Source organism: Candida orthopsilosis (assembly GCF_000315875.1).
Source record: "Candida orthopsilosis Co 90-125, chromosome 3 draft sequence".
Taxonomy (NCBI): domain Eukaryota; kingdom Fungi; phylum Ascomycota; class Pichiomycetes; order Serinales; family Debaryomycetaceae; genus Lodderomyces; species Lodderomyces orthopsilosis.
The window spans coordinates 1020558-1033616 of record NC_018296.1 but is presented as its reverse complement, the minus strand read 5'-3'; the positions used below and the strand labels follow the sequence as shown (position 1 = coordinate 1033616).

Below are 13059 nucleotides of genomic sequence, written 5' to 3'. Positions count from 1 at the left end.
ACGACCCTTGACCAAATAACTCCGTCTTTTGAAGAGGGCGAAAACAGACAGATCAAAGCTTGGAACTGTTGCTAGATACAAAGAGTCAGGTGTAGTTGTAGCCAAATTGTTGAATTGAACTTTATCAGAAATACGTTTTCGTCAACTCTAAAAGCCTATTTAAAGAGTAGACTCAATAGTCGCCAAATATAACGTAAAATCTTTGGGTGTTAACTAGAACCATCCATAAATACGTAATCCTTAGTATACCTTTTTGAATGAGAAGTTTTGATACTACTATATCCATTAATCATCATTGTACATCATATGTGAAGTAAAGGGTGATAGAAGATCGTACATGGAGCGCAAAATATTCCGCACACAAAATATTTCAACATTTTTCGAAAATCGGCAATTTCCTTCTCTCAATCGAAAACCACCGCTTCATTAAACCGAAAGAGGCCCATCTCAAAATCGCCTAATCATCTCTACCCAAAGCCAATTAATCAATCGCCGGTTGAACCCAACCTCAATTGCCTACATTAGTCTCAACTGAAGGTCCAAACCCCCACAATTAAAAACCCAATTGAAGCCACTTTGATACATTACTAAACAATCATGTCATCCCCACCCAAGTTTATCTCCATAATCAAACCATCAACATTCCGAACCTTACAAAAAGCAACTACTACAAGTTCCTCCCCATACCGAACAATCCCCGTCGATGCCACCTGGTTCATGCCCAATAACTCACGCAATGCCTATGCTGAATTCCAAAAGGATACCCACTTGCCACCCACAGCCAAGTTTTTTGACGTAGATAAATGGAGTAGAGACTCCCCCTACCCACACATGTTACCAACTCAACTGATTATGAATGAAGCATTTCTGGAATTGGGTATTCATCCACTGGATAATTTAGTTGTGTTTGATCGTGTGGGAAATTTCTCGGCTCCTAGAGTTGCATTTACTTTGAAGTTGGCTGGGCATGGTAAAATTTATTTGTTGGATAACTATCCCAATTATTTGAAATTTGATTTCCCAAAAGAAGAAAAAGGAGGGCAAGATGTTAAGCTTGCTTTGGATGGAAAAGATAATGGTGATGTTGATGTCGCTGGAGAAGTGAATGAAGTCCATCTGCCTCATCCGTATGAAGAGATATATGATCGAGAAGTAATCGAATACGAAGAATTAGTAACTCACATTGAAAACAATGATATTACAAACTACTTGATTCTTGACGCTAGATCACCAGAAAGATTCACTGGTGCTGCGCCTGAACCACGGCCGGGTTTAAGTTCAGGTCATATCCCCACTGCTAAGAACTTGCCGTTTACAAAGTTACTCAATGCTGATGCAAATAATGAATACAAGACCCGATCTGAAATAGAATCCGTATTAACTAATGAATTGGGAATTGATTTGGAAAAGTTGGGTCAAAATGAGTATTACCCAGATGGAGTAATTGTCATGTGTGGAACTGGGGTTACTGCATGTATATTGAAATTAGCATTGGAAAATATTGTTAAGGTAAAAGTACCAGTTAAATTATATGATGGATCATGGACTGAGTGGGCAATGAGAGCACCTGATAAATATATAGTCAAAGATGTATGAAGGAAAAGCACGGTTCATGGAAAGTAGATGTTGACTACTCTGTGGTGTATAATCTTCATTTGAAATAATAATTGTGCAGATAAACAAAACCTAAAGAAACTTATATAACATGAGAAGTATTTATATAATGACAGGTAGGTTATAAAACGGTGATAACAAGCATCAATCAATGAAGTAGGAAATGTAGAAAGAGACATGTTAAATGCCCTCGTGTTCCTCTAGATGTGAATTTAGTGATTCAGGTATTGTGTGTGAATGTTGTTGAAAATAAGTAAGTAGGATGCTAGTAGTTGCGATGACTCATCGACCACAGTCATTATTCTCCCGCTTTCTCTTTGCTTCCCCCTTTCAATGATTTGGTTCTGGGATTGATAAATATTTATACTTCTTTTTGGTAATATCATATAAATCATTCAATGCAGCATCATCAACAAACCAACTTACTCTACCAGCTGCCCCTTCATTAACAATTGAACTAGGTAACCCCTTTTCCGGTCTTTCCATAATTGTCTTGATAATTGGAGCTTTCGTCAAACCTTCAACAACAAATGCAACTCTTGCTGCATGACATATAACAGGTATTGATAAAGTAATTCTATTTGATGGACCCAGTGGTGCATTGGACACAGGTATACACCAAGCTAATTTTTCTCTCAAGCTTTCACCATGATTAGGAAACAATGAAGCAATATGACCGTCTGGAGCACATCCCAATAATAATAAATCAAACATGGGTAATTTAACTGAATCCTTTTTGGCAAACTGTTGTATCAATTGTTTCTCATAATCGTCAGCAGCTTCTTGGGGATCATCAATTAAAGATTCATCAATATGGAAAATTCGTGGTTGTTTATCTCCTTTTATATGATCAAAAATTTCCAATTTAGCTTGTCCATAATTGGAATCAGGGCTATCAAACGGTACTAATCTTTCATCAGCAAAATAAATGTCCCACTTATCCCATTCAATAAATTCTTGTCTAGTTAATAAACCTTGATTTAAGATCTTGATTAATGAACCTCCACTGATAGCAATCTTGAACCTAATTTCTTGCTTTTTCAAAATTTTTTTCTCCTTTTTGATCTTGTTGTTGGCAGCCAAATTTGTTGATGATGCTGATAGGGTATCAGGGTTTAAATTGGATGTGGATTGAGTATTACTAGCACTGACACTTAGTGTGGCACCGCTACTTCCAGTAGATCCATTGCCATTGCCATTTAAGCCATTATTTCCATTACCATTACCACTCTGATTGATAATTGAAAGTGAACTGTTTGTTTTGTTAACTGATGGACGTTTTACTTGGCCTGCTTTAATCAAGGCAATTTGTTTTAGATCAGTAGTGTTGTATAAAGTCTGATTCTGTGATGAAATGATTAAATCCGCAACTGCTTCTGCAACTCCAAGAAACTCGGGAAATGAGTAAATTATAGGAACAGTAGTAGTCATGATGGATGAGTAGTGTGTTGTTTGAGTATTTTGTGAATTGTAATAATGCTGTACAAGTGGTGCCTCAAGTTTAAGTTTGCTTTTGAAATTGAGAGAAGAAAAAAAAATTGAAATTGTATGAACAACAGAACAGGAAAAAAGGGAGAGATTTGTATGAGTGTGTGCGTGTGTGTATAAATCAATTTTTTGGTAAAAGGATTTAGTATGTAAGATTAGGAAGATGAGTAAACTTTTAGTACATTCATATATAGATACATTGACTATTCAGGGTCAATTGGTTGATATATATGGAATGAACCCGTAACGTAACTATTACTGTATATAATTTGTGCTTATCGAATATTCTGCTGTATGTTGTGTTGGCTTTTTTTCAGCACTCAACACTCAACACTCGAAACTTTATAACAAACAGACCGAATTATATACTGACAAATACACCTCAATACACCTCAATGCACATCTACCGAAGGAAAATAAGTAATTCTGAAGAGTGGGTGATAGAAGGAGGATAAATTTACATAATGGTAAGTAGATTTCTTCAAAGCTCCCTCTTAATTGACCCTTAACTTAGAGGGTAAAGACAATCACATGTAAGAAAAAGGTAATATATGATCTAGAAGACAAGGGTGACGAAGAGAGAACAAAGTGTGGTTATGAGCTATTACTGTGGTGTTGGCTTCATTATACCTCTTATCTAACCAATCTAATTCCGAAGAGTAGATCGTATACGCGTCTAAAAGTTGAAAAGTTAGCATAATCATAACTAACAGAAGCACTATGTGCATATGACGATCAATTTCATAGAAGGTATATTGATATGAAATTGAAGATGGCTACTTGTATTCCGATTGACCCGGTACTAAGATCCGATGCCACAATCGTTTGACTTTTTCTCTGAAACATCCATCTTGATACTTTGATACCTTTTGCTTTTAGCATAATTGGTCAGCTATATCATTATAAAGGATATGTAAGATCTGCCGCTAGTAGTGAGTATTGTAAATAGAACTGTTACTTTAACCGAGGTCAAAGAAAGGGTCCTTGGGGTACTTACAAAATTAATCTTGTCTTAGCACCACTTTGCCTTATGTGATGCCCATTCTTGAAAAGAAAATTATTATGGCTAAGAGAGAGCCCAGAACACTGCGACACATAAAGTGTGGATCTACTAGTCAATCTTACATACTTTTTTGAAAGATTAATTGAATGCTTTTGGTTGGTTCAATAGTATGTCTTAAAAGCTACAATGCGACAATAAAGGAATTCCGTGTCACAAAAAATCATAATGATCATTCTATTCAGTTGCGCACACATTCACTTTCCACAAATTTAATTCTAATACATTCTATCATTCGTACTGCATACAAGACACGTCCTATTATTGTATAACACACCATCCCATGCCACAACTTTATAGCAAACTATATTTAAATCAGACAACTTTTTATCCCGTTCTTCTTGTTACACATCTTTGGATTTACATCACCCTTTTCAGCAATGGCAATTGAAAACTATTTCCAACTAACTGTTTATTTGGTAACTAAATATGTTGAATCAATTTACCCCAGTTCACAAGAATTCAAGTTAATTGAAACTACCAAAGAACCAAAATTAAATCAGTCAGAAATATATTATAAAGATGAGAAGTTTCTTATTGTTAGTATTACTGAAATAAGTAATGTTCAATCATTGATAAATTTATTAAATCTTGATGGTAGATTAGATAATGCATTGATTAATTGGGAATGGTTTGATTTGGACGAAATTAAATTGCACTATGTGCATATGACGATCAATTTCATAGAAGGTATATTGATATGAAATTGAAGATGGCTACTTGTATTCCGATTGACCCGGTACTAAGATCCGATGCCACAATCGTTTGACTTTTTCTCTGAAACATCCATCTTGATACTTTGATACCTTTTGCTTTTAGCATAATTGGTCAGCTATATCATTATAAAGGATATGTAAGATCTGCCGCTAGTAGTGAGTATTGTAAATAGAACTGTTACTTTAACCGAGGTCAAAGAAAGGGTCCTTGGGGTACTTACAAAATTAATCTTGTCTTAGCACCACTTTGCCTTATGTGATGCCCATTCTTGAAAAGAAAATTATTATGGCTAAGAGAGAGCCCAGAACACTGCGACACATAAAGTGTGGATCTACTAGTCAATCTTACATACTTTTTTGAAAGATTAATTGAATGCTTTTGGTTGGTTCAATAGTATGTCTTAAAAGCTACAATGCGACAATAAAGGAATTCCGTGTCACAAAAAATCATAATGATCATTCTATTCAGTTGCGCACACATTCACTTTCCACAAATTTAATTCTAATACATTCTATCATTCGTACTGCATACAAGACACGTCCTATTATTGTATAACACACCATCCCATGCCACAACTTTATAGCAAACTATATTTAAATCAGACAACTTTTTATCCCGTTCTTCTTGTTACACATCTTTGGATTTACATCACCCTTTTCAGCAATGGCAATTGAAAACTATTTCCAACTAACTGTTTATTTGGTAACTAAATATGTTGAATCAATTTACCCCAGTTCACAAGAATTCAAGTTAATTGAAACTACCAAAGAACCAAAATTAAATCAGTCAGAAATATATTATAAAGATGAGAAGTTTCTTATTGTTAGTATTACTGAAATAAGTAATGTTCAATCATTGATAAATTTATTAAATCTTGATGGTAGATTAGATAATGCATTGATTAATTGGGAATGGTTTGATTTGGACGAAATTAAATTCCCCATTAACAATGAATCGGATGGTTTACCTAAGGAGCTTGTTGAGAAATTCAATACCAAGTTTAGATATATCATTGATAATGAAAAAGTTAGCTCTATTTTTGCTCATCCAAATAAACAAGAGAAAGAAGGACCTATAGTTGAGGAACAGCATACTGATACTGAAAGTAATGCTGCTAGATCACCAACTCCTGAAGTTCCTTATCATCCAACTAATCCTACATTTGCTGGTGGTAATCCATCTGCTGTTGCATCAGATAATGTCCCATTTGCTAAAAAGCCTGATGATATGCCTGATTTTGAAGATGAATATCAAATCAAAGATAAAGGACCACCAATTAGGGATACATTAGGACAGTCGACACATTATCCTCCGATTGGTGGTGATGATTTGAATCCACCTGGTATTCCTTCTAATCCTACATTACGAGGATACATAGATCCACTACAAGCTCCACAGGGAGGTGGTATGCATCCAACGCCAGACCATCCAATATTTGGTCAAGGAGTAGGTCAACATCAAGGTGTTGGTGGAAGAAGAGGTGTTCCACCAGGCGCTAGATATGACGATCCATATTCAGAAGACAATTTAGATAATCTAGGTCGTGGGTTACCTCTGAATTTTAGAGGTCCTGGAACCAGTGGCCGTGGTAGTTTTGGAGGTAGTGGTGGGTCTTCATTTGGTAATTTTGGACCTCCAGGTGGTGGAGCTAACTTATAGGCGAAGAATGTCAAGGAGGACGCTTTTATATTGAAGTGCGTTGTAGAAGGAGTTTATATAGAAGAAAAGGCATAAATCAAAACATATTTAATGTGAAAGTGTAGTTCTGCGAGATAGACAATAGATTTCGTATCTTTAGTTGCAAATTTGATTGCATCAGTTTGTGTTCTTGCATTATCGATACCCCCTTTCGGTGTTTGAATGAGACTCGGCTCGGTCCAAACCAGGCGAGGGAAAAACAAAAAAAAAAGGTGAGAGCACCTCAAACTACGCGTTTGTACTGCAGAACCTCTTCGCGCGAGAGAAGAGGCTGAGCGTGACCCGAATCTCCTCCACTTGAAAAAGGTGGAGGGGAGGGGCGTAGTACATCTCTACACAAACGAGACGTAGGCTTTATGGGCTTTCTTCTATATTAATCCGAAGGCTTTGTGGTAGAGAGATGTGTGACTTTAAGCAGTCATTTGCTTAAAAAAGTTTTACGGCGATGTTTGAGTTTAATTCCATTGTATTCACAGGCTCGTATATTTTAAGTATGTAGTAGGACCAACAGAATTAACTCGTTGATGTTTTTCCTATTCTTCAAGATAGAGTGTCGTTATAGTATCTTTGTATGTTGTGTAGTATGAGATGAGTTTTGAAATTGGTTCTGGAATTACCTCTTGGTACAAATTGTTTGTTTTGATTTATTCCATTTTAGGAAAGGTGATTGATTCACTAACAAAATTTTAAGTTCACACACCTTCAATACAACGTGGGTCACGCAATTCTATTAAGTAGTACCCAATACAGTAGAGGGTGTATACTACGGTGGATCCGCCTTTTTCTTTTCTAATCTATATATACATATGTATTGCATAATTAGTGTATATGCAAAATGTAGTCAGTATGCAGGTGTTTTAAATATAAGTTTATAACAACACATCACAAAAAAATTTATACATCTGTTTCTATAAATATAAATCCTCAGCAAAAAGATCACATTTCCAAGTATTCTTATCAAATCGTATAATTAAGTGAAACCTTTTCGTATATCACGTACTACGGTTACTACAGTTACAACTAGTGCATTCGCTTTAATCAATCATGTGGTATGTACTTGCAATCAATAATATATTTGCCAACACTGTCTTGATACTAACTCTCCTTTAGTGGTATATTTGGATACGTTAATTTCTTAGTTGACAAAAACAGAGGTGAAATTGTTGATACTCTTATTGAAGGGTTACAAAGATTGGAATATAGAGGTTATGATTCTGCTGGTTTGGCTGTTGATGGAAAATTAGTTAAGGATGGTGAAAATGGCGAAATCATGACCAATATTATTGTTAAATGTCCAGGAAAAGTTAAAGTCCTTAAACAAAAAGTTCATGATGACAACATTGATAGAACTGATGTGTTTGATAACCATGCAGGAATTGCTCATACTAGATGGGCCACTCATGGTCAACCAAAGGAGGAAAATTGCCATCCTCATAGATCAGATGCTGCTAAAGGTGAATTTATTGTTGTTCATAATGGTATCATTACCAATTTTGCTGCATTGAGAGAATATTTGTTGTCAAAGGGACATCAATTTGAAAGTGAAACTGATACTGAATGTATTGCCAAATTATTTAAACATTTTTATGATTTAAACTTGAAAGCTGGTGTTTCCCCTGATTTCAATGAATTGACTAAACAAGTGTTGCATGAATTGGAAGGTTCTTATGGTTTATTGGTTAAATCGTTCCATTATCCTGGTGAAGTTTGTGGTACTAGAAAAGGTTCACCATTGTTGGTTGGTGTTAAAACTGATCGTAAATTGAAAGTTGATTTTGTTGATGTTGAATTTGAAAACAATGCTTCAGGTGCTGTTGCTCAACAACAAATTGGTCAAACTTTATCCTCCATGAACGGACCAAATGGTGCAACTGCTCAGGATTTGGGCTTTATTCCAGTTGCTCCTGGTGACCAAAATTTGAGAACTTCACAATCAAGAGCATTTCTTTCTGAAGATGATTTACCAACCCCGGTTGAATTTTTTTTGAGTTCAGATCCGGCTTCAGTTGTTCAACACACTAAAAAAGTCTTATTTTTAGAAGATGATGATATTGCTCATATTTATGACGGTGAATTACATATTCATAGAGCTTCTACAAAGAGTGCTGGTGAATCTACAGTTAGACCTATTCAAACTTTGGAAATGGAATTGAATGAAATTATGAAAGGTCCATTTAAGCATTTTATGCAAAAGGAAATTTTTGAACAACCTGATTCGACTTTTAATACCATGAGAGGTAGAATTGATTTTGAGAAAAATACAGTGACTTTGGGTGGTTTGAAAGCATGGTTACCCACGATTAGAAGATGTAGAAGAATCCTAATGATTGCTTGTGGTACTTCATATCATTCATGTTTAGCAACAAGGTCGATTTTTGAAGAATTGACCGAAATTCCCGTTAGTGTTGAATTAGCTAGTGATTTCCTTGATAGAAGATCACCAGTTTTCCGTGATGATACTTGTGTTTTTGTTTCTCAATCTGGTGAAACTGCTGATTCTATATTGGCATTACAATACTGTTTAGAAAGAGGGGCTTTAACTGTTGGTATTGTCAATTCTGTTGGTTCTTCGATGTCTAGACAAACCCATTGCGGTGTTCATATCAATGCAGGACCTGAAATTGGTGTTGCTTCAACAAAGGCTTATACTTCACAATATATTGCCCTTGTTATGTTTGCCCTTTCATTATCCAATGATTCAATTTCAAGAGCAAGTAGACACGAAGAAATCATACAAGGGTTACAAAAGATACCAGAACAAATTAAACAAGTTTTGAAGTTGGAAGATAAGATTAAGAAATTATGTAATGATGATTTAAATGACCAAAAATCATTGTTGTTATTAGGTAGAGGATATCAATTTGCTACTGCATTGGAGGGAGCTTTAAAAATTAAAGAAATTTCATATATGCATTCAGAAGGTGTATTGGCTGGTGAATTAAAACATGGTGTATTGGCATTGGTTGATGACAAATTGCCTATAATTGCATTTGCCACACGTGATTCACTTTTCCCAAAAACAATGTCAGCAATTGAACAAGTTACTGCTAGAGATGGTAGACCAATTGTTGTTTGTAATGAAGGTGATGCTATTATATCGAATGATAAAGTTCATACTACTTTGGAAGTACCACAAACTGTTGATTGTTTACAAGGATTATTGAATGTTATTCCTGTACAATTGATTAGTTATTGGTTGGCGGTCAATCGGGGTATTGATGTCGATTTCCCTCGTAATTTGGCCAAATCAGTCACTGTTGAATAGAGATTTGCATATATTTAAATAAAGATTCTATAATTGAGTAAGAAGTGAATTGGAAAAGAGCCCTGATCATGTAAAAGATTTGGATTTATATTTATATATACACATTTAGCGACCACTTATATCTACAAAACACCAAGTTGCCTCTTCGGTTTCTGCTCCTCTGCCCCTCTGCTTCTCTGCTTCTCTTCTCCTCTGCTTTCTCTACTTCCTAGTAAAGAATTGACTACTTCCCAAGAACGCAGCACTTGAATCCAAAACCAGTTCACCTAACCCCAAATATTTACCAGCATAATTTCTAACATCTTTGTTTTCAATCAAATCTAAATTTGGTTGTATACCAGTAGCACGTTTCATACCTGCTAAGAACCCACTAATTAAAACTAAATCGAATCCAATGTGTGCTAATCTGCCAATCATTTGAATATGCGTATATGCGTGTGTGGATGTAGATGCGGATGCTGTGGGGTTTTGTTAGTCAGTATGTATGACGTTTGAGCTTGTGCGTTGTACACGTTTGATAGAATGTGGTTAATCAATAGAGATGGCGTTTAATTACGGGTGTGGATTTATCTCCTGTTGATAAACACAGAAATTTTTTTGAGGCAAAGTACACGACTTTGTTTTCACTCCACTTATCTAGAGTTGGAAGGGGGTAGTATAATAAATCAGCATAAATTTACGTTAATATGTTTTTGACCAAGGATCTAATTATGTTGAGGGGTGTTTGTTACAAGAAGTTTTGAATGAGGTTACTCCTGGAAAGGGTGAGATAATTTCAATGTGTGACCTAACCCTTCGCTATCTATATATAAAGACAGAATTGGACAAAAAACTTGCCTAGAGTAATTGTTCATCTTCTATTCAATGCCTTGTTGATTTTTTGATTCCATACGGCTGGAATCTGCTTTAGATGGTAGATGCTTTTCTAGAGGAGGTCAGCTTTGACCATCATTATTAGAGAGTTTCTCAATATCAAATGCAATTCTGGAGGGATCATTCAGAAAACCATCAAATGACTTAACGTTCTTTTTGATGGTTTTAGAAGGAGTACACTCGGTATAAACACAGAAGTGCAAAAGTTGTTGAATAATAACTCCAGAGATGTCTTTGAAGGTGTATTCTCCTCCAGGAAGGAGTGATTTTGTGCTTTTTCAAAATTTTAGTCTTGTACACCGACAATAAATGTGATATCGAAGCGACAGACATTTGCAGCAGAGAAGTATTCCAACGAATCGCCGATATTTAGAGACATCACACAGGAGTTTGAAAAGTTGTTCTTTATCTCATCCACGAACTCAAAACTCCCAGTTTTTACCATACGGCCATAACTCAACGGGTGTTAGGTGCAAGTCACGGTAACGGCTTTTATTAGTTAAAATATACGTTAAAACTGCTAAAGTTAAATTTGTTAAAAGTCATTTATATTGATGTAGATTTTGAATGGTACTCTTATTCCTATTCCTTTGAAGCTTCTATGTGTATGGGAATTCTACATTCAGTCTTAAATATATTGTAGTGTGCTAACTAACAATTTTTTTTTCGTTCTTCCATCTACTTCAAACAAAACTGTCAATTGCAAGTCACATATACATCATCTAACCCACCATGTCAAATCGACCAAAGGGACCTCGCCAGCATGTACAGCCGCCATCGGGACCCTCGAGACAGAGACAGCAGGGATACCGCGAACGTGACGAATACAGGCCGAATTATAGAAACGGTCCACCAACTGGTCCTCGCAGTCAACAACATTCTACTCCACCCCCACTACCATCTGTATCAGCATCAGCATCACAAACCAAGCCACCAATTAGACCATCGGGACCAGCTAGCCGATCATACCGATCACTGAGTCCAAGTGTTGGTGTCAAACGTCCTCTTCCATCTGGTCCATCAAGTTTTAACAAGAGGCGTGATTTTAGTAGCAATAAGCGAGGCTATGCTGGACGAAGCTCTTATGTTCCTGGTGCATCCAAAAAAGAAATAGAACCTACATTAACTCGTGATCAAATATATTCAATAAAGGAGCTGCGGAGTAGTGCAATATATGAACGGGTACAACAAGTTGGAGAAGGTACATATGGAAAAGTATACAAGGCAAAAAATTCTATAACTAATGAGTATGTAGCAGTAAAGAAATTGCGACTAGAAAGTGAACGTGAAGGGTTCCCTATCACTGCCATACGTGAAATTAAACTATTACAATCATTTGATCACCCAAACATTGTTGGATTATTGGAAATGATGGTTGAACATAATCAAATTTACATGGTTTTCGACTATATGGATCATGATTTGACGGGGTTGCTTACACATCCAGAATTGCAATTGCAAGAAAGTCATCGCAAGTACATATTCAAACAGTTGATGGAAGGGTTGAATTATCTTCATGAAAAGAGGATAATTCATCGAGATATTAAAGGGTCAAATATATTATTGGACAACTTGGGGAATTTGAAAATTGCTGATTTCGGATTAGCTAGAACAATGAAGATTTTAGGTGAGGGTGAGGTTGCTGATTTTACCAATAGAGTGATTACAATTTGGTATCGCCCACCCGAATTATTGCTTGGTGCTACTGATTACGGGCGCGAAGTGGATATATGGGGAGTTGGGTGTCTATTAATTGAATTGTATGCTAAAATAGCTGCTTTCAGAGGTATGGATGAAATTAGTCAATTGAGTAAAATATTCAATATATTGGGGACACCTACATTAGAATCATGGCCTCGAATTGATAAATTACCCTGGTTTGAAATGTTGAAACCAAAGATCAACATTGCTTCCAAGTTTGATAAAAAGTACAGGGATGTAATGACGCCTGAAGCTTTTAAATTGGCCGAGAAATTATTAGCATTGAATCCAAATCATAGACCAACGGCTCATGAAGCATTGGAAGATGAATATTTCTCCAAGAAGCCACACCCTGAACCATTAACGTTTTTAAAAGATTTGAAAGGAGAATGGCATGAATTTGAAACTAAAAAGAGAAGAAGAGAGGAAAGGAAAAGAATAAAAGAAGAGGAAGATGCTGAATTGGCTGCTAGTAAATTGAAAGGAAATGGTAAGGAGACACGCACACGTGCTAATAGTATTGGTGATACTGCTGAGAGTGTTGCACGTGAGACCGGTAGTGAAAAAGTGTCGCCAGATCTTTACACTGGAGAAACATCGGGAAAAACGTAAGCAGATAGGGAAATCAATATATGCTCTCTTT

General features: G+C 36.0%; 7 protein-coding genes across 7 annotated transcripts; 5 read left to right on the top strand and 2 right to left on the bottom strand. All coding sequences in view use genetic code 12, as the record gives it.

Annotated features, from left to right (window-relative positions):
* Nucleotides 1-597: 597 nt before the first annotated feature.
* CORT_0C04580 (Tum1 protein) lies at nt 598-1596 on the top strand (the record flags this gene model as incomplete). Its single annotated transcript, XM_003868688.1, has 1 exon — nt 598-1596. The coding sequence occupies one exon, from the start codon at nt 598-600 to the stop codon at nt 1594-1596; it is 999 nt and encodes a 332-aa protein (XP_003868736.1).
* Nucleotides 1597-1944: 348 nt separating this feature from the next.
* Nucleotides 1945-3045, bottom strand: CORT_0C04570 (hypothetical protein; the record flags this gene model as incomplete). The annotated part of the gene is made up of 1 exon (XM_003868687.1): nt 1945-3045. The coding sequence occupies one exon, from the start codon at nt 3043-3045 to the stop codon at nt 1945-1947; it is 1101 nt and encodes a 366-aa protein (XP_003868735.1).
* A 1497-nt stretch (nt 3046-4542) lies between these two features.
* CORT_0C04560 (hypothetical protein) lies at nt 4543-4866 on the top strand (the record flags this gene model as incomplete). Its single annotated transcript, XM_003868686.1, has 1 exon — nt 4543-4866. One exon carries the CDS (start codon nt 4543-4545, stop codon nt 4864-4866), a length of 324 nt encoding a protein of 107 aa, XP_003868734.1.
* Nucleotides 4867-5542: 676 nt separating this feature from the next.
* Nucleotides 5543-6538, top strand: CORT_0C04550 (hypothetical protein; the record flags this gene model as incomplete). Its single annotated transcript, XM_003868685.1, has 1 exon — nt 5543-6538. One exon carries the CDS (start codon nt 5543-5545, stop codon nt 6536-6538), a length of 996 nt encoding a protein of 331 aa, XP_003868733.1.
* Nucleotides 6539-7621: 1083 nt separating this feature from the next.
* CORT_0C04540 (Gfa1 Glucosamine-6-phosphate synthase) lies at nt 7622-9842 on the top strand (the record flags this gene model as incomplete). The annotated part of the gene is made up of 2 exons (XM_003868684.1): nt 7622-7626; nt 7688-9842. 2 exons carry the CDS (start codon nt 7622-7624, stop codon nt 9840-9842), a joined length of 2160 nt encoding a protein of 719 aa, XP_003868732.1.
* Nucleotides 9843-10043: 201 nt separating this feature from the next.
* On the bottom strand, nt 10044-10259 carry CORT_0C04530 (hypothetical protein; the record flags this gene model as incomplete). Its single annotated transcript, XM_003868683.1, has 1 exon — nt 10044-10259. The coding sequence occupies one exon, from the start codon at nt 10257-10259 to the stop codon at nt 10044-10046; it is 216 nt and encodes a 71-aa protein (XP_003868731.1).
* A 1188-nt stretch (nt 10260-11447) lies between these two features.
* On the top strand, nt 11448-13028 carry CORT_0C04520 (kinase subunit of RNA polymerase II carboxy-terminal domain kinase I; the record flags this gene model as incomplete). Its single annotated transcript, XM_003868682.1, has 1 exon — nt 11448-13028. One exon carries the CDS (start codon nt 11448-11450, stop codon nt 13026-13028), a length of 1581 nt encoding a protein of 526 aa, XP_003868730.1.
* Between the last annotated feature and the right edge of the window lie 31 nt (nt 13029-13059).